Source organism: Ranitomeya variabilis, chromosome 3 (assembly GCF_051348905.1).
Source record: "Ranitomeya variabilis isolate aRanVar5 chromosome 3, aRanVar5.hap1, whole genome shotgun sequence".
NCBI lineage: Eukaryota > Metazoa > Chordata > Amphibia > Anura > Dendrobatidae > Ranitomeya > Ranitomeya variabilis.
This window is the reverse complement of record NC_135234.1, coordinates 80570912-80598012: the sequence shown is the minus strand read 5'-3', so window position 1 is coordinate 80598012 and position 27101 is coordinate 80570912. Positions and strand designations below refer to the sequence as shown.

Sequence of the window (27101 nt, the reverse complement as noted above, 5' to 3'; positions counted from 1 at the left end):
AGTCCGTGACCATTAAACACAACAGTGTGCAACCAGCCTTACTACCGTGTTTCCCCGAAAATAAGACCTACACTGAAAATAAGCTGAAGTAGGATTTTACAGGATTTTCGGAGTATGCTTGAAATATAAGCCCTACTCCAAAAATAAGCCCTAGTTACAGTCAGGGCCAGCATTAAGCGGGGAAGGGGGGGGGGGGGAACAGGGTACTTAACAAGGGTCCCCACTCTTTTAGGGGCCCCAGCATTTCTATTCCAGGGTTAAGACTGCTTAAGGACCTTTTGGTGACATGGTCAGATGATCATGATGTCACCAAAGGTCTTTAACTGCAGAAGTCTAGAGGAATTGAAGAGACAGGGTGGTATGAATTTGATCCGAGGCTCAGATTAAAATCAATCATATCTGATTTTTCATTTTGTTGGGAGGGAGGGAGGGAGGTCTTTAAAAAACAAAACAAAAAACAATAAAAAACCCACACGTGATTAGCACCATACATATAATGCGTATATACTCTATCCGTAGAATCTTACTTCTGAGGCCTTAGGCTATGTGCACGCGTTGCGGATTAGGCTTAGGAATTTCTGGTGCGCATTCTGCCTCTCCTGGCAGAAAACGCACCTGCGGATTTGTCGTGTTTTTTGTGCGTTTTTGCTGCGGTTTTCTTGCGGATTTGCTGCGTTTTTTTTACTCCTGCGGTTTTCTATAATGGAATGGGTACAAAAATGCTGCAGATTCACAAAAAAGTGACATGCTACTTATTTTAATCCGCAGCGGATTTTCCGCAAAGTGTGCACAGCATTTTTTTTTCTCATTGATTTACATTATAATGGGTATGGGGTTTTTTGTGATTTTTTTTTTCTTAAATTTTCTGACAGATTTTAATTGTATACGTCAAAAGTATGAAAATTGTCGCCGCAGCGTATGGTCTAACACTAATATATCGAATCCTTCAGCGTGTCTGTAACGATGCGGATCTGAACCGTTTTATGCTGCTTTTATTTTTTATCTTTAAGAGTTGATTTATAAAATCTCTGAGAACAGCGTACCTGAGCTGTGCGATACCTCTCTGTACCGCGCGGATGGCTCATCTCTTCACCTTGTTTATATTCATAATTCCCTCTATTGTCAAGGTGGATGACACATCCCTGTGTGGGATTCATCCTGTCAAGTCCCCCATTGTACGGCAAGACGTGGAATGATGGCTGACTCATTTAATGTCATGTTAATATGCTCTACCTACACACAGACGGTGGGATGGAAGTAATGAACTCTACTTGGCTTATAACTTCTCCAAAACTGCAAAAAAGTGTTCTGTAATGTGTCCAAAAACAGCTCATGGTTGGATTATTGGGCAGATTACACATGTGGCATGGTGGTGAAAGAGTGATCTGAGGGGTTAATCTGCCTGTCAAGATTGCTAGGGATGTTTGCCCCTGACGTGTAATGACACGTATGTTTTTAACTTTTTGCAAGCATACAATCAATAGATTAAATAAAAAGACTACATTTTTATTTTTATGGAAATCACCTGTTGCTGTTTTTTCCTCTTTGCCTAACTGTTATGAAGTTTCCCATACTCAGAAACAAAGGGATTCTCATTCTTCTTTCTCTGTAGCACATGTTCAGAACCAGCAAGGCCAGCAGTATGGAGGAAATTGTACAAGAGTACTGAGCAGTGTAACTGTGAATCCAGAACTGATGTTAAGTAGATTTTCTGAAAGCTGCAGCATGATCTACCTGGTCTCTGACTGTGCTGAGTGTTCCTGTTTCCTCCTCCATTTTCTAAGCTTATGTAATAGGAGGTGTAACCTGACACCCCGCATTACTGGCAGTCTGTTCTGCTTTGACCAAGGCAAATCTGATTTTTTTTTTTTTTTTTTTTTAGTGGATGGTGATCAGAGAGATGGGGGAAGTGGCTGCTGATGTAAGCTAACTTCCTTGATGCAGATTTATTACAAGGTTTCTTATATACTCTTTTACTATCGATTTATGCCCAGGTTGTTGGGGCAGCACGGGTGGTTCAGTGGTTAGCATTGCAGCGCTGGGGGCTTGGGTTTCAAATCCCACGAAGGACAACATCTGCAAGGAGTTTATGTTCTCCCTGTGTTTGCATGGGTTTCCTCTGGGTTCTCTGGTTTCCTCCCACATTCCAAAGACTTACTGATGCGGATTATAGATTGTGAGCCCTAATGGGGACAGAGATGATCATGTCCGTAAAGTGCTGTGGAATATGATGGCGCTATATAAGCAATGTATAATCATTTCAATTTACATATGAAAACTTAGATTTACAGGCTTTCATTTTGCCCTACTTTTAGGAGTGAAGTGAATGTGGGCCGGGCTGCAGTATCCCACGATGTCCATTTCACCTCCTGTTCCCCTACATACGTCCCAGACACGATCTGGTCACCAGTCCTCCAGCCTTGTGTGTTCCTTCACGGCAGGCAGATGACGTGCCGTTGGGTTCATGTTGCAAGTCATTGCGCTGTGATTACATTTTTGCAGCTAGAAATGTCCCTGAACGTGGAATGATTTTCTGCCATGTGCGCGCTGCAGCTTCCAGCCCAGAGATCCCTGTAGGAGGAGGCTTTGATTTAAGCCCAAGAGTGCGGTTTCTCTATTTAATTAGTCATTTCATCATCCGACGAGGCAGAGTTTCTTATTCCCTGCAGAAGATGGTTATTTCTCTCCTGTAAATGGCTTCTGTATGAGAGGTGATTAACGGCGTCCTGTTTGTAATGTTTGATACTTAAAGGAGACCTGCCACCTCTCACGTTCATGTTCTGTTGGTGAGAAGAGATTTCCAGATCACTGCATTGTTGTTGCTTTCATATTGTGCTGATCTTCACGTTCATGGGTCCCTTGGGGGCTTGCATCCGAACACCCCCACCCCATGCAAAACAGGAGCCAGGTGTATGCGCCGTCGGGGCCACAAACTAGAATAGTGCCGACAGAGCAAGCGCGCATCTTTCTGGTGTATACGCCTACTGGGACACTCGGACGCAGTCTACTACGTCAGAAAAATCACTGTCGTTTGATGATTTTGAGACTCTTGTTTACCTACAAAAGCCAAAAACGTGCTATACATATCAGCTACTTGGCGCCTTGTCTTCCACTATGCCGGTGGAAGAGGTTTATGCTTTATCCTTTTTATGTTTCCCATTTTTATTGTAATTTAATATTGTGGGTTGTTTTTCCCCCCAGTGAATGGTCAGTCGGGGCTTATTTTTTATAGGTTGTAAGGTTTGGAGCAAGGCCCTTACTCCTCCTGTAACTGAAGTAGGTGCTACTTTGTATTGTTGTCTGTACATGTCCCCTCTTAAAGAAGTTGTCCACTGCTTGGACAACTCCTTCTACTACTACCCCTCGTTTGACCCCCATAAAATAATAAAGCTTATAATAAAGCTTTGTAGGAATTGAGCATGAAGAGGTAGTCCGGGATCAGCTGCAGCCTGGACTTCCTCTTCATGATAGATTTGTCTGTAGGTGGAGACAGTGACGCCAGCGCTGATTGGGTGCCGACGTCACATGTCACAACACAACACCGCACGAGAATGACAGCCAACACCGCGGGAACGGCGCCGGCACGGGAGGCGAGTATAAGCTTTATTATTTTATGGGGGCCAAATATTTTGATCTAGAAAGTGTCCTAGTAGTAGACAACCCCTCTAATTGTAAAGTGCTGGGGAATATGTTTGTGCTATATAAAATGATTATTATTATTATTAGAGCTTGTCTTATGCCTTAGATTGCAACTCAAGGGTTTAAATTTAGAATATTTTCGTGTAATAATGCATGGAGTAAATGTTAATTGACCTCCACTGACCAAGACACGGTTTGTGTTTCGTTGCTTTTGATGAGTGAACAAACGCCCACGTTAGAACCTCTTGTGATATTACTGTTCCCGAGCAGCTCGCCAAGGTTATTAGGTGCACACATTGAGTTATGAAAGTCGCTAATCTTCCCTGCGCCGCCTCTCCATTTCTTATTACTTGATATCTTTTTTTTCTACTGAGATGTTTGAAGTGAAACTAAATAATAATTGTCTGGATGAGACTGCAGAATTTTGCTCTTAAAGGGAATCTGTCATGTCCTTTTTTTTTTTTTTCCACATGTGTGCATGCTCTGCGGTTGCGAGCGAGAAGACCCTGGCACCCATATCGTGCACCCTGCGCGAACTGTCATGTGGCCACTGACTCACGGCGGCTCCGTTGCATGTGCACATGTGAAAGGAAGCCGGGGGACATACACCCAAATTCAGTGCGGATGTCCGGGGATCGGATGGGCAGTGCACAAGCGCAGGACTTCCAGGCCGTTGCCGTGATTTTGTAGTGAGCCTGAAAGAATGCATGTAAAAAAATCTTAATTGCATTTTTTTGTGTAAAATTCTAGCGTTGCTGCTTAAAGGGACTCTGTCACCTGAATTTGAAGGGAACAATTTTCAGTCATATGGGCGGGGTTTTCGGGTGTTTGATTCACCCTTTCCTTACCCGCTGGCTGCAATATTGGATTGAAGTTCATTCTCTGTCCTCCGTAGTACATGCCTGCACAAGGCAATCTTGCCTTACGCAGGAGTGTACTATGGAGGACAGAGAATGAACTTCAATCCAATATTGCAGCCAGCGGGTAAGGAAAGGGTGAATCAAACACCCAAAAACCCCGCCCATATGACTGAAAATTGTTCCCTCCAAATTCAAATGACAGAGTCCCTTTAACAAAAAAGTACATTAGAAAAAGGCTGGGTTAAATTGGCACCAAAACTTAAAAAGGTGAAATGTAGCAAGAAACAAAACAAACTCAATAGTCCGAGCGTATTGGCATTGCATATTTTGATGCAGACAGGTGCAGTCCCTTCTGTACTATATACAGTTTCCAGAGTGCATGAGTCTCTTCTGTACTGTATGCAGTTTCCAGAGTGCATGAGTCTCTTCTGAGCTTTATGTAGTTTCCAGAGTGCATGAGTCTCTTCTGCACTGTATGCAGTTTCCAGAATGCATGAGTCTCTTCTGAGCTTTATGTAGTTTCCAGAGTGCATGAGTCTCTTCTGCACTGTATGCAGTTTCCAGAATGCATGAGTCTCTTCTGAGCTTTATGTAGTTTCCAGAGTGCACAAGTCTCTTCTGCGCTTTATGTAGTTTCCAGAGTGCATGAGTCTCTTCTGCACTTTATGTAGTTTCCAGAGTGCATGAGTCTAGAAATGCAATTTTTTTTTTGTTGTTTTGTTTTTTTTGTTTTTTTGTTCGGATAGAAGAAAGATGTGGCATTCTTCTAGGAAAGAAAATGTACACAGACGCCATGCACGTACTACTCTACAAGCTTCAGTGCCAGTTTGCATGTGGCCTTGGTGAAGCAGCTGCATGTTGCAGTTTGGGTTAGTAGTGGGATCTTTGTCCTTCTGTACAGTGAAGGTCGCGGCTCAGCATATTTCTCACCAGAATAGCATGCATGCTGCTTTCTCTATAGCTCCTGATATCACAGCTGATATCTTCTACCTTCTGAGCATAATACCAGAGTGCACTACAGTCACAAAGTATCTGTTAGATCTGTGCATCCAAAAATCCAGGTATACTTACTCCCTGTCGACCATCCCCTTTTTTCAGTCAAATAATATTTGGAGGTGATTAGCCAGTGGTCCTAATCTGTTTTATTGTTGGGGAACTTGAAGTCTCATGACCATTGTCCATCTCTTACACTACCGCTATTTTATAGATACATTAATCCCAAGAATCTGTTGCCGTGGTGCATTTTTTAGCAGGGATTTTCCAACATTATTGATTCCAACTGATTTTATATATTACTAAATGTTTTGTTAAAAAAACAACACAAAATAACAAAATCCTAGTGGTGCCACTTGTAAATATCTCCTGTTTATTTCCAGTTATACAGATACCAAATATTCAGTATTTCTGTCCTTTGTTATATATTGTGTAAACTACATATGTTTATTGCTCCTAATGGAAAGAAAGAAACATTCAAAGTTGTTGACGGGGTTTTCTTTTCTTTTTGTTTACCCTCCTTCACCAATCCTAAAGATGTCAGATATTTGTCATTGCACAGAATGTGTCGCCAAGCTCCTGGCGTGTAAGATTTAGCTGACATCCTATCCCATAACCGTCATCTGCCAGCTTTCCCCATTGAATAGTGCTTGTAATCTACTTAATTAAAAACAGTTAATCCTCCGAACAAATAAGAAGCGGAATAAACAATTTCACATTCGCCAAAGTTTTTCTCTCTCCAGCTTAAATCCGTTTATTCCAGAACTCCCTGCTGTCGTCCTATTAAGCAGAATACTGATGACACATCCCGGGTTTATTGGTCCGGAGATGGTTTTATGATGCACTGTACATTTTTAATGCCATACTTGTGAGTTTGCAGAAAAAATGTTTTATTTCCGCTGTATCTAGACAGTTAAACTTCACACTGGAGTAAAATTCTGACTTGCGCGTCCTCTACCAAAATCGGTCTGACCATTGCATTTTTACTGCAGATTTCAAGATTAATGTGCAATGGCTCCGCACAAGATTTGCCATTCCATGGTACAGATCCTCTTCTTTTCTGTGTGGAGTACACCCACATAATTAGTACGCGACTAATTCCTACAATGGACTTTTTTCTTATACAACAGCGCCAAAAAAGGTACATAATTTTTTCCTTCGCACCTAATTGGGCATACAGTAACGATCAAAAGTTTTGACACTCCTATTCATGTTCATATCGGAATAATACACATTATAGATTCACAAAAGAAAAATAATGGTATATAGCAGCATTATATCAATCACATTTTATTAGATCTATATTTTCAAAATAAATATGCTATCAATGCTGGACTTTGTACCATTGTAGATTCAGACTGAAGGCAGCAAACCGACAATCATACATGAAAATGAGTATTGTAACACTTGTGAAACAAACCAGAATGTGTGCTAAACCTTGGAGGTTAGGAGTAAGAATTATCACTTTGAAATATTCTTTTAGGCTATGTGCACACGTTGCGGATTAGCCTTAGGAATTTCTGGTGCAGATTCTGCCTCTCATTGCAGAAAACGCAGCTGCGGATTTGTTGCGTTTTTTTGTGCGGATTTGCTGCGTTTTTTTACCCCTGCGGATTTCTATAATGGAATGGGTACAAAAACGCTGCAGATCCGCAAAAAAGAAGTGACATGCTACTTCTTTTAATCCGCAGCGTTTCCTCACCGGATTTTCCGCAACGTGTGCACCAGAGGTGTCAAACTGCATTCCTCGAGGGCCAACAGGTCATGTTTTCAGGATTTCCTTGTATTGCACAGGTGATAATTTAATCACCTGCACAGAATGACTCCAGCACCTTGTGGAATGCTAAGGAAATCCTGAAAAAATGACCTGTTGGCGGCCCTCCAGGAATGCAGTTTGACACCTCTGGTGTGCACAGCTTTTTTTTTTTCTCATTGATTTACATTGTACTGTAAATCATTTGCGGATCTGCAGCGTTTCTGCACCGCAAAAAACGCTGCTGATCCGCAGGAAATCCGCAATGTGTGCACATACCCTTATGGGTAATTTTCTCATCTTGCCATGTCTGATTCGTTTTAGTGGATTTAAATAAAAGTTTTATTTTTGCCGACGTGCTGGATTGCCTGCTGTCTTTTGGATTGCCTCTGGATTGCCAATATCATGGGCCTGGATCTGTGCATTCAGTCAATGGGTGAGCTGGTTGTATATAGTTTGCATATGTGTTAAACCTTATATTCCTCAAAGTACCCCCTTTTACTCTGACCACTTTACACCCTGTTGGCATTTTCTCTATTATTCAAAGTATCCCCCTTTTACTCTGATGACCACTTTGCTACCCCTTGTTGTTTTCTCTAGCAGCTTCAGTGAGCTAATATGCCTCTTCAAGAGTTCATTGATGGAAACACCAGCCTTGGAGATTTGACTCATGACCACAGTATAACTTTATACTGATCTAATGTCCAATCCTTGTGTTGCTTGCCTAAACCAGTCTATTCTTGTTTGCAAACCTCAGTAGTGGCTCTTTTGCAGCATTTCAACCATGTGAGTCCTCTCTCCTCCTGTAACAGTCATGACTTTTAGTGTTTAAGATTACTGTACTCGTTTTTATTTATGTACACCCCCTTTCACATGTAAAGCACCATGGAATAAATGGCGCTATAATAAATAATAAAGGTCTGCCTCTCGCAGTCTCCTTTGGAGATTTGATGTTGATATTTCTGCTGCTTGATGTCTGTGAAACATTGAGGGCTTTTACATGAGGTGCTGTCAATTTGTAGTGTAAAGGGCATGTAACTCTGACGAACTTATCCTCTGCAGCTGAGGTGTTTGTCATTATTTCCTGGGGAGGTCCTCATAAGAGCCAGTTTAATCACTGGAATTTACTACATTTGTGGATACCTTTTAGGGTATGTGCACACGTCACAGATTACCTGCAGATCTGCAGCGTTTTTTTCCACGCAGAAACGCTGCAAATCCGCAAGTGATTTACAGTACAATGTAAATCAATGGCAAAAAAACCGCTGTGCTAATGGTGCGGAAAAATCTGCACGGAAAACGCAGCAGATTCAATAAAGACCATGTCAATTCATTTTGCTGATCTGCTGCGTTTCTGCACCCATTCCATAATAGAAATCTGCAGGGGAAGAAATCCGCACAAAAATCTGCAATGTGTACGTATATAGCCTTAAGATTCTAGCTATTTTCTGGATTGAGTTACCTTGATGTCTTTTAAAGTTAATAAAGGACTATATTTTCTCTTTATTTAGTTTAGTCCTTGCCATATTCTGGGTAAAAAATTTGTGGAATAGAGCTCAGCACTGTATAGAACCACAAAATACACCTAATGGCCGCAAACGCTTTCTGAAGATCAGTGACTTCCCAAATGTCCTCTGACTAGGTAATCCTGTCCATACCAAGAAACAACCTGATGAAGCTGCTTGAGAGAGAAGGGTGTGTGGGTTATTAATCGGTCATCAGATATAAAAGGGGGTACTCCGACGAAACTTTGGGTTTAGCCTATATTCTGGTTGGTTTCACATGTTTCTTTTCTCCTTGTTTGCTTTTGTGGTTTTGCTGCCGTCAGTCTGAGTTTGTAATGTGCACATTTCAATCAGTTCATGGAAAACCATTGCATGACCAGGTATGTCCAAACTTTTAACTGGTACTGTATGTTCACAATAACTTGTTCGTTTTTGCGCCTGCAAAAAAGGCAGTTGTTAAAAACATATGGCTTCCATGTACCATCTGTTAGGACTTGTGTGGCTGAGTTTCTTCCGCAATAACTGATCAGAATAGCACATTCACAGATTTTAGTGGATGGGATACCCAGATCCAGTAAAATAGTTTCATTAATTGTGTTCGTGGATGACAAATACTGTTGTGTGAATGTGACCCTAAGAAATGATGGCTGTGACATCTAACTTTAAGGGTGTAATCGAGTATTTATACTCTTCAGGTCCGTACAGGTAGAATAATGCAGTGGGGCAGATTTATCTGCTGCCACCGGTGGCTGTACAGGTTAGAGCAGTGTAAAAACTGTCATTATATGCTGCATCTTTGACCTATTGTATGATTTGTTTTATTTTTAATGTAGAACCACTACTTATGAGAGATGTGTCTGATGCTAAGGGCGCAGAAGAGTGTTTCTATGCAGATGTCACGCTCGGGGTCAGCACAGCCGACTGTCAGTCCGTGCACTGCGATACGATCCTCGCGTGGGTGATATGGCCATCCCACTGCGCCCTAACTCTTGTTCTGATGCTTGAATCCGTGTTTCACAAGGTTTGACCTCATGTATTGACGGATTGCCAGTACTGTGCGTGAGGCTAAACACACACTGCCTTAGTGCACTTAGCCCAAAGTGTATATTAGAGGGCTTTTCTGACGTTTAATTTAAAGGTCTTGTCTGGTCAAATTAGAGCGAGGTCGCGCCCACTGTCTAGGGGTTCGTATAACTCGTACATACCCTTCGTTCCCGGGTCTGAAACCGGCGAATCCTCACAGCTCACAGTGCCTGCGCTGGGGGGATTCATAAGCCTGCGGTCACACAGAGTGACTGCAGACTTCCCGAGTTTGACCGGACAACACCTTTAAAGTTTCTATATTCCACAGACGGAGGCCAAGAGTGTGTTCTTTTGTTTTTCACATGACCAATATGCAGCTATATACCATTTGTTTAGGCCCTGTTCACATCAGCCTTTTGTGTTCTGCATAAATTCAGTTTCTCTCTTCCTACAACAGAAGTCTAAGACCTCATGTTCATATTTTTCGTGGATACATCAGGTACCCATGGTGCTCTTCATAGGTTTTGTCTTTAATGACAAGGGGCAATACAAGTCTATGGATCCGTGAAAAATACTTACAACACGTGGATGGCATCTGTGTGCTGTCCGTATGTAACATTCAAAATTAAGGGAGAAGCTTTGTCATTTATCCATCCGTTAAAAGCGCTGATGGTGCATTGGCCCGGCCTGGAGCGCTGACGGCGCGCTGATGATGCACGTACCATTTTTTCACGTGAGGCTCTTCAGGCCCCTGGTTGTCTGGGAACGGTGGGGGTCCCAGTGGTGGTCTCACTTACAGTGATTGAGAAGTTATTTATCGGATACCAGAGAATTTCCAAACTTGAGAATACCTCTTATAAGTTTACAGGGAGGCGCAGAAGACTGAGCTTTTCTCCAGAATGGCCCACCACAAAAATTTCCGTGGCTCCCCTAGGCCTCTCTCCAGACTGTGGCCATATTCCTCCTTAGTGCATGAGCTGATAGTGGTGACTAGAGCCGTATGCACCAGCCTTATGCCATGATCTGCTTAGAGCACATTGGCATGTTAAGGAATAGACTTATTTAGCTTGACTAATATGACATTAAGTTGGATTATTTTAAAGTACAAGGAAGAAATGATGTCCCCCCCCCCCCCCCATGCTCTACAAGCCCTTATTCTCTAGCTGGGATGTGTAGGATCAGCTGTGTGCTCCTTCTCCGCCGAGGACTTGAGCCCTTTGTGTGTCAGCTCCGGTTTGGAAAACCACAGAACAAAGGATCTGAAGCCGGAGAAATGTGAGATGCTCTGGGGCCCAACTAATCATTAATGTTTTCACAACAGCGTTTTTGTGTAATTGCTGCTCTGCTCCCAGCCCGCGGGCTCGAGACCAAGGCCGTGTGTGTACGAGGCATGAAAGGAGATGGGCTATCTGTAGAGCGCTACCTAAGCTTGTTAACCTTCACGGCTCTGACAGTTTGGGACTGACGGGGAAATGCAATGGACCGCTTACATAATAACCTGCGAATTCCCATGTCTGATCTCCCCTCCTGGGTAGAAATGGCTGCCAATCTTACCACTAGCCGGCTGCCACCTAAAGTTGGACTTGGCTCAATAGCTGCATGAATGCAAGTCTTGTTTTGTTTTTAGCAGAACTTTTTGTAGATTTATATGTATTGGACGCTTTTTTTGTTTTTGATACGTACTTGTTCATTCCCCAGTATATATGGTGTTGGAATGCTGCACAATGTGGACCCCCATAGCTCCGGACTGAGCCTGTGGTGGGGTGCGTTATTGTCCTATTATTCACTGATTAATTATTTAGCAGCTCTGAATTATATACCTGTGAGTGTTTTTTTTTTTTGTTATGTGTATCGATGCTATTGTATGAATTACGGCCTCAACTATGAAAACCCGCAAACCTTTGTGGGAATGGGTTTTATAGTTTTCGCATCACGGGTCCATTTATACATGTTAATTATATGGATGGAGCCATGAATAAAATATTGTGGTTTCTGGATTGTTCAGGGCATTATTAGCAATTTATATTGGAGGTTTGATGTATTTGTAGGATCGTATGGCTTTATTGGCAGAGGTAAAGGTAAACATAGTGAATCCAATGGGATACTTTGCAACTATGGATGCTCTGAATGATATGTGATTGTGCTTCTTCACCTGATAACCATATTCATACTAGGCCAAAGCAGTACAGATACATCTGAATGGGGGAGGGGTTGACGGCACTCAGAAATTTCTGCAAAAATCTGCTCAGTTTTACTATACCCCAAGTGAGGTGATCATTGAGCACATACGTGGCAATAATTGTGTCACTGATTGTTGGGGTTTCTTGAAGAAGGCGAAATTGGCTCCAGGGACGGAAACTTGCTATTGTTTAAAGCAGTGTTCCCCAACTCCAGTCCTCAAGAGCCACCAACAGGTCATGTTTTCAGGATTTCCTTAGTATTTCACAGGTGATGGAATTGTCGTCTGTGAAGGTGATGCAAATATCACCTGGGCAATAGGGTTGAGCGACTTTTATTTTTATAGGATCGGGTCGGGTTTCACGAAACCCGACTTTCTCCAAAGTTGGGTCGAGTGAAATCGGCCGATCCTATAAAAAAGTCGGGGTCGGCCGAAACACGAAACCCAATGCAGTGCAATGGGATACTATGGTTCCCAGGGTCTGAAGGAGAGGAAACTCTCCTTCAGGCCCTGGGATCCATATTAATGTGTAAAATAAAGAATTAAAATAAAAAAATATGGATATACTCACCTCTCCGACGCAGCCGGGACCTTACCGCTGGTAACCGGCAGCCTTCTTTGCTTAAAATGAGCGCGTTCAGGGCCTTGCATGACGTCACGGCTTCTGATTGGTCGCGTGCCGCTCATGTGACCGCCACGCGACCAATCACAAGCCGTGATGTAATTCTCAGGTCCTAAATTCCTAATTCTAGGAATTTAGGACCTGAGAATTACGTCACGGCTTGTGATTGGTCGCGTGGCGGTCACATGGGCGGCCGCGACCAATCACAAGCCGTGACGTCATCTAAGGCCCTGAACGCGCTCATTCTTGGGAAGGAAGGCTGCCGGAAAGAAGCCGAGGGTGAGTATATTCCTATTAGGTATATACTCACCCTCGGACGCGCCCTGCTTCTTTCCGGCAGCCTTCCTTCTTAAGAATGAGCGTGTTAAGGGCCTTAGATGACGTCACGGCTTGTGATTGGTCGCGGCCGCCCATGTGACCGCTCACGCGACCAATCACAAGCCGTGACGTAATTCTCAGGTCCTAAATTCCTAGAATTAGGAATTTAGGACCTGAGAATTACGTCACGGCTTGTGATTGGTCGCATGCCGCTCATGTGACCGCCACGCGACCAATCAGAAGCCGTGGCGTCATGGAAGGCCGTAAACGCGCTCATTTTAAGCAAAGAAGGCTGCCGGTTACCAGCGGCGATGTCCAGGGGCCTCCGGAGAGGTGAGTATATCAATATTTTTTATTTTAATTCTTTATTTTACACTTAAATGTAGATTCCGATACCGATTTCCGATATCGCAAACATATCGGAACTCTGTATCGGAATTCCGATACCAGATTCAGAAGATCGCCGACCTCATGGCCGACCCCACACAGGGGTCGGGTCGGGTTTGCCAAAAGTCGGCGACTTCTGAAAATGGCCGGCCCGTTTCACTCAACCCTACTGGGCAATACTAAGGAAATCCTGAAACATGACCTGTTGGTGGCTCTTGAGGACCGGAGTTTGGGAACACTGGTTAAGGCCATGTGCCCATGCTGCGGATTCCATTGCAGAATTTTCTGCAGCGGATTTGATAAATCCGCAGTGCAAAACCGCGCTCCCTCCAAATTCAGGTGACAGAGTCCCTTTAAGGAGCTGCAGATCTGCAAGTGATTTACTGTACAATGTAAATCAATGGCAAAAAAAAAATTGCTGTGCCAATAGTGCGGAAAAATCTGCACAGAAAACGCAGCAGATTCAAAAAAGGAGCATGTCAATTATTTTTGCAGATCTGCTGCGTTTCTGCACCCATTCCATAATAGAAATCTTCAGGGGTAAAAAAAAGGAAGAAATCCGCCCAAAAATCTGCAACGTGTGCACATACCAAAAAGGCGCAGATTCTGACCTGCGTTTTCTGCCAAGATATGCAGAATCTGCACAGAAGATTCCACAGTTAAATCTGCAACGTGTGCACATAGCCTAAAGGTATGGTCCGCTTTACTGGCAAAATAAGTCAAGAGGATATACTCATTTAATCCCCACATTGGCCGCCTCTCTGTCTGTATCCCCTTTCACGTGAATGCTGCAGCCAATTGCTGGATTTAACGGCCGCATGTGACGTATATCTCTGAGGCCAGTGATCGTATGCAGCGTCACATGGAGTAGATAGGCTGTGGCGGTGCTATGCTGGAACATCAGAGATTAAATGGATGGATATTTTACAGTGTACAAATGTGGGCACTGCGGGTCAAAATTAATGTTATTGTGAACAGTTAAGCAAGTTGAAGATGAACTGATCTCTAAAAGGCCTGAAGTTAAAGATGACACATTTACTTTGTATTTTAGACAAAAAAATAATAAAGAAAAAAAAAAATAAAAAAAAAAATTCTATCTTTTACATGATAAAAATTAGTAGGAATATATATATATATATATATATATATATATATATATATATATATATATATATATATATATATATATATATATATATATATATATACATATATACACACACACTTTTTTTTTCCCAGCTTTTACATTATAAAATTAATAAAATTAAGTAGGAAAATGGACAATACAAAAGTTTGGGTACCCTGCATAGATAGTACCCCCTTTTGAAAGTATCAACGTGTAAACGCGTTTTGTAGTCAGCCAACAGTTTTTCAGTTCTTGTTTGAGGGATTTTTATCCATTATACTTTGTAAAATTCTCCCAGTTCTGTGAGAATCTTGGGTCATCTTTCATGCTCTATTTTGAGGTCTAGTCACAGATTTTCAATGATGTTCACTTCAGGGGACTTTGAGGGTCATTGCAAAACCTTCAGCTTCTGCCTTTTGAGGTAGTCTATTGTGGATTCTGACATGTGTTTTTAGGATCATTATCCATACCTTGAAGCCATCCTCTTTCAAATTCATCTCTTTTTTTTTTTTTTTTTTTTTAACAGGTGATGTTATGTTTGCATCAAGAATTTGTTGACATTTCATTGAATTCATTCTTCCCTCTACCCATAAAATGTTCCCAGTGCCATTGGCTGCAACACAACCGCAAAGCATGACTGATCCACCCCCATTCTTAATGGTTTGGTGGGATGTTTTCCTGAAATTCTGTGCTATTTATTTTCTCTATACATAAATTTCATCATTGTGGCCAAAGACTTCTATTTTAACCTCATTGGTCCACAGGACTTGTTTCCAAGATGCATCAGGCTTGTTTAGATTTTCTTTTGCATACTTCTGATGCTGAATTTTATGGTGAGGATGCAGGAGAGGTTTTCTTCTGATGACTCTTCCATGAAGGCCATGTTTGTTCAGGTGTGTCTGAATAGTAGAAGAATGTACTGAAACTCCACAGACTGCCAAATCTTTCTGAAGCTGTTTTGCAGTCAAGCAGTGATTCTGATTTGCCTCTCTATCAATCTTACGAGCAGCTCTCACTGAAATTTTGCTTGGTCTTCCAGACCTTACCTTGACCTCCACTATTCCTGATAAATACCATTTCTTAATTACATTTCGACCTGAAGAAAAAGCAACTTGAAAAAAGAAAATGTGTCTTTAACTTTAGGCCTTTTAGAGATGATTTCATATACAACTTGCTTAACTGTTCACAATAACAGTAATTTTGACCAGGGGTGCCCAAACCTTTGCATGACACTGTATATTCACTTATATCCATATTACTGCCAGCTTGTAGCTATTTATGTAACTTTGATATGGCTTATACCGGACTCGGGCGAAGTGCGGTCTGCGGGCCACATCTGGCCATCTTGCGAGACATCCAAAGGGCTGAAACTGGCCCATGGGCTGCACCGTACCTGCCCCCATCCACTGTCAGTTTGTAGGAGTTTCTTGAACAAGGGGAAATTGGCACTAGGCCCTGTCGTCCACCAATCAGCATGTGGGACAGCTGATGTGACTGTCATTTTATCACATCATTTGTACACTGTGCATCGGAGGCAGGTACAAAGGCAGAGCGCCAGGGGAACGGGAGCGAGGCAAGTGTGTGTTTTTTTCATGTGTATGTGATATTTATATACATAGGCTATATGGGGGGCTCATGCTGTGTTTAGGAGGCTATGCTGGGGCTCAGCCTCTATATACGGCATATGTGGGGGCTCTTACGATATATATAGGGATCTTTGTTAATTCTGCTCAATATTAAGTGATCCAATCAATATTAAGGTAAATAATTGTTAATATAATTAGTGAGCAGGATTAGTTGTTTCCGCTCTCTACAATGGTCATGGTCTCATTTGGCCCCTTGGGAAAATAAATTGCCCACCCCTGGCATATATTACTATGTTGCCACTGACCAGACGGAGACCAAAAATTGTCAGGCCGGTATACGCCTGTACACTGTCTGTCCGGTACATGTCTGTGCGCAGTGGGTCCAGTACACACTGTCCCCGTTCAGCCCGGTGCATGCCTGCACTCTGATTATCTGTGGGTAAAAGTGTAGCTTGCTTTTTGTGTGTTCTTTGCTTGAGCCCTCAGTAAAGCATGCTGCATACAATGGAGTGTGGATTTTTGTATACAATATATCTCTATGGTGGACTGATGTTGTTATTGGGTGAATGCCGCCTGACTCTATATGCTGACATTGGCCACAACGCAGTGTGCACTCAGTCACTCATTGATTTGGACTTGCTCCTAAATCGCTTGTCTCGGAGTAAGTTTTCCTTTGCCAAAGTTGTATATAGACGACAGCATGTTTGGCACGGTGAGACGTTGTAGAAGCGTTCATTCACAAATGCATTTCTCTGGAGCTTTCTAGCTGCTGGAGCAGTATTGGGGAGCACTGGTGTACGGCCGGCCACATGTGTCCTGAGATAGGGGTCATCAATCGAACATCAGATTGTGTATGCAAACGACCCAGTCATCAACATGCCAGACTACGATGGTACATCAGGGATATAATCAAAAATAAAAATGATTATAATGTGCAATGTGGCTGATGATCGGTGGCTGCACACGTCTGGTTCCGCCTAATAGCAGGTGCGGAATTCCTGCTACAGATCGCGGTCATCGACCATTGCAGACGCTCGGGCAGAATTTTCAAATAATGGGCTGTCAAAATCTACTACTTTGGCCAACGTTTCCCCGGTGTCTGTGGATCTAATCAGCACGTGCCTTTATTGTAGAGTCTCAAGTTCAATCCTGATGTCCCTTTAAATGGAAATCTGCCAAAGACATTATCTATCAGGCCGATGATAGTGGCCGAAATTAAAAACCCATTTGTTTTAATGATAGAGTCTGGTGTCCGCAGGCGTCATTCTCCCAGTGAGTCTATCGATTTGTTGGCTGACACACTGGCGGTTCTGCTTACAAGACTTAACACGTTTGTGCAGACGCAGGATCCATTTCATTACAGAAAACAATACTGCCGGCACAGACGGTGGCAAATCGCTGCACGAACTTGTGCTTTCCAACAGGTACGAAAGGGAGGAGAGGCTGGGACTGGACCAGTCCTAGAAGGCAGCATGGTTACCGGCTAGCATCCATGGTCTCTACAAGCAGGTGGTCTTTATCAGATGAGCACCATTGTGTCGGGGATGGCTGACATGGAGACCCTCATACAATGATACCATCTTATCGAGGGGTTTCCCAGTGACTGGGAGAGACCACAGTAGTGGATTTGCTGCAGGCGAATGGCAGCATTGTATAGGTCTCGGATGCTGCGGTCCCCGGCAGGTGCCTAGAGGGAGCACAGGCTCTGTGTTGAGGACACAGCTAATTACCATCTGCATCCAAGGGGAAAACCATCCGCCCATCTGTCAGTTTCAGGACAGAGCTTCCCCTAACCCACCCCCTTTCCACCTAACACAGCCCCCTCCTCTGCATCTTCAGTGTAAACAGAGAACTTCAGGGACACAAAGCATCAGCCCGCGCCTCCGCTCATGCATGAGCTTGGATCTCTTAGGCATCCTTGGCACTAGCATCCTCATTCTCCGGCAGAATCTCTGCCGCTTGCCTGTCCTCCTGCTTTCCTCTCTCCTACCTTTTTTTCTTCATATACTGTGCTGCTTTCCTCTGCAAAGCTTTGGCCTGTCCCCTGCAGTGTCCTGTCCTCTGCGCTCTACCTATCGCTCCCTCTCTGAGACATGAACCGCTTCCTTCCCCAGGGGGCAGCGGTCCTGGCCTGAACATCTTCTCCATCAGTGTCTGATGAAATGCAGGTGGGGATCTGAAGGACTTCTTGAATGAGACACCATGGAGCCCGTGAGCCACCAAGGAATGCCTCGTCTCTCCTGGATAGACACACTCTACAGCAGTAAGTGGCCGTTTTTCCGGGGGTTTTGCATAGTGCCGGTCTTCACTTCGATAACGCAGATATATATATTTTTTGTTTCTAAAAGCGTCATTCATTCATTCATTCACTCACATATGGAATAACCATGTTATGGGTCGCATTACAGCGCTTGAGTACAAACTGTACCTTCAAAAAAGGGCAAAAAAGTCACTTGGCTAAAAAAGTCAATTATCAAGATTTTCTTGTTCAGCATCGTTGTTGAGATACATATAGGATACAGGTATATGTATATAAATGTGTGTGTGTGTATATATATATATGTGTGTATATATATATATATATATATATATATATATATATATATATATATATATATATATATATATATATATATATATATATATGTATATATATATGTACGCGTGCGTGTATATGGTGTGTGTGTGTATGTATGTGTATATTGGTGTATATGTATGCATGTGTGTATGTGTATATTTATGCGTGTGTTTTTGTTTGTATGTGTGTATACACACACACACACTATAACACACACACTATCACACACTATCTCACACACACTATCACACACACACTATCACACACACACTATCACACACACTATCACACACACACACTATCACTCACACACACACACACTATAACACACACACTATCACACACACAATCACACACACACACAAACACACTATCACACACACACACACACACACTCACACACTATCACACACACACACTATCACACACACACACACACACACACACACACTATATCTATATCCACAGTGATATTATTACAACTGGGCCTCACCCATGGACACACATGGGCAGTGTGCACCTTGGTACAGTGTATAGGATCGGCGAGCGCCTATAGAGGATGTACATCAATGGTGCCCAGAACATATGTCTACGTAAATGGGAAGGACGAGCTCGCTTTCATCGCTGCACACCCTAGTTGTATCAGGAGAGGTGCGATTTCCTGTGACATTATTTTTGATGCATAAAATCTTTGTGGTTACTTTTCACCAGACCTGGCCTGCTTTAATAATTTTGCACCTTCTCTACCTTTGTGCTGTGCAGCAGCTTTATCCATTTTGCGCACACATCGCTCCCGGCTTCTCACTTCCCCGCTTACGTGCTCCTGTTCACATCTGGTATTCTGTGCTCATTTTCTCCCAGCTGGGGCTGGCATCGCTGCTCGGAGGAGTCTGGCTTGGGATTGATCAGCTGTCTGCGCTGTCTAGATGTGTGGCAGATTCGGGCCCTTTGATTTTCATTTCCCTCCTGAATAAAAGAAGAGTACAGAGCGCTTGTGTGTGTGTGTGTGTGTGTGTGTGTGTGTGTGTGTGTGTATGGTGTATACACCCATGCCTGGATAAACGAGTCTAAACCGATTGAGGGATATGTAACGTTGCATCACTCCTATGCATATTCTAATATATCCATTATATGATTACTGTACATGAATACTGAATAAAACGCACACATGGTGCAATGTACAAACCAGCACAATCTGTAGTTTCGCATATGCGAAGTTGATATTGTCCAGAAAATACCCAACAACAATGCCGCTTAGATGGCACCGACATGTTATCTTGTCCAGATGCATAATCATGGACGCATTGGTTAATAATCCAATATATAAAGGGGGCAGGGACCCCCCATACACTAGAATTGGGTAAATATTGGATAAAAATACTGATTCATATCAGCCTGAGACTGATGGGGTTAATGGATAACAGCTCGCCATGTTGAACATCCGAATATTGTATTAGGCACTAATATTGCTAATGTTTCAGGGATCCAGAAGACGGTCTTCATGGCCGCAGGGTGCAGCATTTCTGCATGAGAGCCCGGTGCCATTTTTGACTGACAGCTGAGTTTTATGCCATGCTGATGGCTGTCTGCTCAGGGAGCCGGTAAGGGAGGGAACCAGGCTGGAAATGCGGCATCTGAAAGCTGCAAAATTGCTGTATTGCTATTTTCACTAAACACCAAATCACCTGGAAAATTGCAGAGTGCCGTGTCTCCCGGTCATAGATAACGTTACACTGACGTATCATGCGGTTTAGTTGTTGACAATCATGGCCGTGCCGGTGCATCATATATGGGTACTGATAAAGTATACATTCAGGATAGACCTGGATTAAGCAGCAATAATTAGTTTTACTATATAATTAGATTCTATTCCTGCAGTAAATGTAATCTGAGCTGTCAATCATTTCTTTTGCATCTATTAGTCACTACTTCTATGGTGCCAGTGTATCCTATACTATCCGTGGGATTTCACACTGCATTTCCGGTGCCCGTTTGTTATATGGAAAGGTGCTAGCCTGTACATCAAATCAAATGTATGTGTAGCCCCAAATTACCGAACCAAGGCCGAAAAAGAATATTGCCTCTGACAGGCTGATATGTTAGCATGCCGGTTTTTTTCTGCTTTACGGTATTGCTCAGTCTGCTGCAGTATTCCATTATAAAGGTTTCCAGTAAAAAAAAAAAAAAAATGTACCGCCCAATATATGTTCTTAATATTGGAGGCTTATGGGCAACAAATGCCACTGTGTATAGTTATAGCCTAAAAATGCCCCTGGCCCGGCGTGCGCATCTTGCCCTCTGAGTGGACAGACAGTTGCTTTATTTTTGCAGAAGTTTGTATGTCTTAACTGTATGGATTGTGTCTTCAATGGCCAGACTTTGATTGGGAAAAATAGTTTTGTGTTTGTTTTTTTTTTTTTTTTTATTAATTCACATATAATTTGTAGAATTGAGTGATCTAAGAACCAGAGATCTGTGACCTAACAAGGGGGCAGAAATTTTTCTGGATTTTTTGTTGTAAACTCATTGAAGAACACTACAGTCAGCCTTTTCTTGGCCTAAAATTGCTGCTAAATCCGTGTCTCATACCTACTTTAGCTTTCCAGAGGTTGGTTGCAAGCAGCCAATCATGTGTCATCACTGCTGCAACCGTGTCTACCAAGACCGGCGGAAAGCTGCGGTGAGGCAGTGCTGGAGCAACACTAGGGAAAGAATGAGGGCCAGGGCTGGAGCAGCATCGGGGAAGGAACGAGAGCCAGGGCTGGAGCAGCATCGGGGAAGGAATGAGAGCCAGGGCTGGAGCAGCATCGGGGAAGGAATGAGAGCCAGGGCTGGAGCAGCATCGGGGAAGGAATAAGAGCCAGGGCTGGAGCAGCATCGGGGAAGGAATGAGAGCCAGGGCTGGAGCAGCATCGGGGAAGGAACGAGAGCCAGGGCTGGAGCAGCACTGGGGAAGGAATGAGAGCCAGGGCTGGAGCAGCACTGGGGAAGGAACGAAAGCCAGGGCTGGAGCAGCACTGGGGAAGGAATGAGAGCCGGGGCTGGAGCAGCATCGGGGAAGGAACGAGAGCCAGGGCTGGAGCAGCATCTGGGAAGGACTGAGAGCCGGGGCTGGAGCAGCATCGGGGAAGGAATGAGAGAGGGGGCTGGAGCAGCATCGGGGAAGGAATGAGAGCCAGGGCTGGAGCAGCACTGGGGAAGGAATGAGAGCCGGGGCTGGAGCAGCATCGGGGAAGGAATGAGAGCCGGGGCTGGAGCAGCATCGGGGAAGGAATGAGAGCCGGGGCTGGAGCAGCATCGGGGAAGGAATGAGAGAGGGGGCTGGAGCAGCATCGGGGAAGGAATGAGAGCCAGGGCTGGAGCAGCATCTGGGAAGGAATGAGAACCAGGGCTGGAGCAGCATCTGGGAAGGAATGAGAGCCAGGGCTGGAGCAGCATCTGGGAAGGAATGAGAGCCAGGGCTGGAGCAGCATCTGGGAAGGAATGAGAGCCAGGGCTGGAGCAGCATCGGGGAAGGAATGAGAGACGGCTGGAGCAACAGAGAAGGAATGAGAGGGCAGGGCTGGAGCAGCAGCACTGGGGAAGGAATGAGTCAGGGCTGGAGCAGCAGCTCTCGGGAAGGAATGAGAGGCAGAGTTGGAGCAGTGCGGGAAGGAATGAGAGGCAGGACTGGTGCAGCATGGGGGAAGGAATGAGGGGCAGGACTGGTGCAGCATGGGGGAAGGAATGAGGGGCAGGACTTGGTGCAGCATAGGGGAAGGAATGAGGGGCAGGACTTGGTGCAGCATAGGGGAAGGAATGAGAGGCAGGACTGGTGCAGCATGGGGGAAGGAATGAGGGGCAGGACTGGTGCAGCATGGGGGAAGGAATGAGGGGCAGGACTTGGTGCAGCATAGGGGAAGGAATGAGGGGCAGGACTTGGTGCAGCATAGGGGAAGGAATGAGAGGCAGGACTGGTGCAGCATGGGGGAAGGAATGAGGGGCAGGACTGGTGCAGCATGGGGGAAGGAATGAGGGGCAGGACTTGGTGCAGCATAGGGGAAGGAATGAGGGGCAGGACTTGGTGCAGCATAGGGGAAGGAATGAGAGGCAGGACTGGTGCAGCATGGGGGAAGGAATGAGGGGCAGGACTGGTGCAGCATGGGGGAAGGAATGAGGGGCAGGACTTGGTGCAGCATAGGGGAAGGAATGAGAGGCAGGACTGGTGCAGCATGGGGGAAGGAATGAGGGGCAGGACTGGTGCAGCATGGGGGAAGGAATGAGGGGCAGGACTTGGTGCAGCATAGGGGAAGGAATGAGGGGCAGGACTTGGTGCAGCATAGGGGAAGGAATGAGAGGCAGGACTGGTGCAGCATGGGGGAAGGAATGAGGGGCAGGACTGGTGCAGCATGGGGGAAGGAATGAGGGGCAGGACTTGGTGCAGCATAGGGGAAGGAATGAGGGGCAGGACTTGGTGCAGCATAGGGGAAGGAATGAGAGGCAGGACTGGTGCAGCATGGGGGAAGGAATGAGGGGCAAGACTGGTGCAGCATGGGGGAAGGAATGAGGGGCAGGACTTGGTGCAGCATAGGGGAAGGAATGAGAGGCAGGACTGGTGCAGCATGGGGGAAGGAATGAGGGGCAGGACTGGTGCAGCATGGGGGAAGGAATGAGGGGCAGGACTTGGTGCAGCATAGGGGAAGGAATGAGGGGCAGGACGTGGTGCAGCATAGGGGAAGGAATGAGAGGCAGGACTGGTGCAGCATGGGGGAAGGAATGAGGGGCAGGACTGGTGCAGCATGAGGGAAGGAATGAGGGGCAGGACTTGGTGCAGCATAGGGGAAGGAATGAGAGGCAGGACTGGTGCAGCATGGGGGAAGGAATGAGGGGCAGGACTGGTGCAGCATGGGGGAAGGAATGAGAGGCAGGACTTGTGCAGCATGGGGGAAGGAATGAGAGGCAGGACTTGTGCAGCATGGGGGAAGGAATGAGAGGCAGGACTGGTGCAGCAGCACTGGGGAAGGAATGAGGCCAGGGCTATTGATTAGCGAGTATACTTGTTGCTTGGGTTTTCCCGAGCACGCTCGGGTGGTCTCCGAGTATTTATGACTGCTCAGAGATTTAGTTTTCCTTGCCGCAGCTGGATGATTTACATCTGTTAGCCAGCTTGATTACATGTGGGGATTCCCTAGCAACCAGGCAACCCCCACATGTACTCAGCCTGGCTAGCAGCCGTAAATCATCCAGCTGTGGCAAGGAAAACTAAATCTCCGAGCAGTCAAAAATACTTGGAGACCACCCGAGCAACGAGCATACTCGCTCATCACTAGCCAGGACTGGAGCAGCGCTGGGGAAGGAATGAGAGCCAGGGTTGGAGCAGCAGCATGGTGGGGAAGGAATGACAGTGTTGTTCTTAAGGAGATTAAGCTTTTGAACTTTAAGGCTATGTTCACATGTTGCATTTTTTTGTTGCGTTTTTTCTTAATGCAACTGTGTTTTATGGTACTAGCAAAAGCTATGAGATTTCAGAGATCTCATGCAGTTTTTTTTTTCCTGACTGAGTTGGAAAACTGCTGCTTTTTTTTTTTTGAAAACCTAAGCATGTCAGTAATTTAGAGCGTTTTTGCAGCATTTTTTCACTCACAATGGGTAAGTGCAAAAACATTGCCATGAGTTTATTTTTGTGATTTTTCTCAAGTTTAAACAAAGATGTCTTGGTCTACACACCTGAGAATGCTAGTTAGGATTAGTACAGTTTAAGTAAATTAGTGATATGTGTAAAGTAAACATTGGCCGACCAAGGTGTGACATTGGGCATTGTTAAATCAACTCTTGGGTAAACTATCCCTGACCAATTCAGCTCCTCGGCTGTTTTTACGTGATCACTTATTTGTTTATTTCTTGATGAACTTTTTAACTTTTTTGTTCCCAATAGTCACTATTTTTTCAGACATCAAAATCTGTTTCCACTAAATAATTTCATCAAGTTGCCCTTTATTTCCAAAAAATGTTTTATGGTGTCACAAATGTCTGTGGCCTAACACCTTGCATTGTTCATGCTTGTATGGTGAAAGCAAAGCAAAACCTGCTTTTTGTCTGCAGCTTTTTTTTTTTTTCTGACGAGAGACCAGGTTTTGGCTGCAGAAGAAAAAACGCAGCAAAAAAGCAACATGTGACCATAGCCTTAAAAGGGTTATCTACCTTTTGTGGGGGTCAGTTGTTGCAGTTTTTTTCTATGCATCTCCCCAAATACATGCATTTACTTAACAAATAAAGCGTCCCCAAAAGTGGAAAACCCCTTTTAAATTTCAAAAACTGGAAAATACTTTTAAGTTCTCATTCAGACAAACGTAATGCCGGTGCATTTTAGCATCTGTATGGCGACTTTGGCTTACAAATTCTAATGTAAAGTTCTGACCAAACACTGACCGTGTGAACATGGCCTGAATCTGATTAATGTCAGTATGTTGGCAATCAGGAGACCGACCCTTAGTCCCCTTTCTCCACGTATCGGCCCCATAGCAGTAGAGCAGTACAAAGCCATTGTTATTTGTTGGTTATTGTAACATCTTCCCTCCAGTAAGATTTTTCTAAATCTTGTGGCTCATGGGTGAATAAAAGAAGCATTAGTGTTTCCAGGGTGCTGCGGCCATTGTCATTGTCCCCTCTGCCACCGTAGCTATTAGGACAGGTGATTTTACAGTGGTGCTATAATTTGTATATAACCTCCGAAAATGCCCGATTCCTGAAGGGAGTATTTACCACGAGGTTTTTGCTACCGAATCTGAGAGCAGCGTAATGTAGGATCAAAGAGCCCGATTCCAGCAATGTCACTGGGCTGCTTGCCGTGGTTTTGATAAAATTGATTTTATCAGCTGCAGATTATCACTAGAGGACTCGTAAACTTGTTACCATGTTGTCCTCCATATTCGTGAGCTCTGTATAACTCCGCCCCCACCAACTGATTGGTCACTTTCTGCCTATGCACAGTGTACACAGAAAGCTGCCAATCAGTGATGTGAGCGGGGTTACACAGATCAGCATACAGTGAACTGGTAGGTCTGCAGAAGAGAAAACGGGGATTTTACCAATACTGCAGTCAGTAGCCCAGTAAGTGGCACAGTGCTGGAATCAGGGTCTCTGCTCCTACATCATGCTGCTCTCAGTTGGGGTTTTAAAAGCCTAGCAACAGATTCTCTTTAATGAGTAGATGAAATGATGTAATTTGATGTAGGCAGACCTTGTACATTCTTGGTTACATTTCCACAGGTATCTTTTTATTTTGTAACTGTCTCCTTTTACCTTTCTAAAAAACTTTTATTTTCTGACCTGTGTCATTATTCCGGCGTTAATGGGTTACGCAGGGTTAGAATACCATAACTGCTTTCTAGCGGAAATCGCCCCACCATTAAGTGAGGTGGGTGGGAACTGCAGTAACAGACACAACCTGGGAACATTTGGGGCATTGCTTTTGGAAGAATCTTTGGACAACCCCTTTAAGCAACCAGATTGACCAATCAATTGTGCATACAGTGTTATATCTATGGGTGAACTTGCTCGACATATTGGATGTTTCTCCTCTGAAGAATAAAATGTTGTATAGAAGAACATAGAATGCATTTGCTTCAATCAATACCGTCCTGTATAAGGTGAAAGCGATGTCGTATTTCATGGTGATCGACGTGTTCTGTAAATGGCAGCAGGATCTGTGCAGGGCCGGCTGGAGGGAACCTGAAGGTACAGGGTCAGACTGATGGGATTATACAGTCCTCATACGTCTCAATAAGTTAGAACACTGCAGTGCACGTCACAGAGCCCATCGCGGAGCCCACCGCAGAGTGCATCGCGGAGCCCACTGCAGGTGTGTAAGTACACGATCAATGACGAGGAGCAGGATCTGACATCATGAACTTATACAGTAGGTGTGTATCCCTAAAGGGGAACCTTGATGAATAGAGAGGTACTAATGAGTCCTGTACATGACACAATACACGCTTTGTGTGGTGTCTCCTACTATAAAAGTTAAACTTTTAAAGAGAAGCTGTCACCAGGTTTTTGCTACCTCACCTGTGAGCAGCGTAAAGTAGGAAGAGAGACCCTGATTCCTGCGATTTATTACTTAGATTACTGGGTGCAGCAGTTGTGATACAATAAAGAGTTTTTTTAGATGTAGCATGCAGCAGAGCTCAAACGCTGCCCGCGCCCGCATCACCGCTCTGTGTAAATTGTCTATTAACAGTGAGCTGCTTATCACAGGAGGGTGTGAGGTCGGTCTAGCAGTCGTGTGGGCGTCGGTCCTGGCACTGAATATCTTCTGGTGATAAAACCTTCATTGTATGGAAACGGCAGCACACAGCCTAATAAGTGACACATCCTTGGAACCTGTGTCTCAGCTGCTCTCATACTGTCCTCAGATTATAGCAAAAACCTGCTGACAGATTCCCTTTAAGGGGTCAAAGGAAAATAAAAAAGAACTATTATCACCACCTGGACTGACTAAACTGACAACATCTGGTGGGGGAAATAAAGTTGCTTATCTTGTTCAGAGGAAAT

General features: G+C 44.4%; 1 protein-coding gene across 4 annotated transcripts in view; it reads left to right on the top strand.

The window, feature by feature from the left end:
* Window positions 1-27101, top strand: part of ABR (ABR activator of RhoGEF and GTPase) — a 430921-nt gene that overhangs the window by 43779 nt on the left and 360041 nt on the right. Inside the window, exon 2 of one of the 4 annotated variants that reach the window (XM_077294253.1) lies at window positions 18106-18254. The exons of 1 other annotated variant lie outside the window; for it this stretch is intronic. In XM_077294253.1, the coding sequence (XP_077150368.1) occupies window positions 18194-18254 (61 nt within the window). In that variant the 5' untranslated portion in view covers window positions 18106-18193. Of the gene's footprint in view, window positions 1-17833; window positions 18255-27101 lie in introns of those variants that run through there. 2 more of the 4 variants (XM_077294252.1, XM_077294257.1) reach the window with 2 other exon arrangements.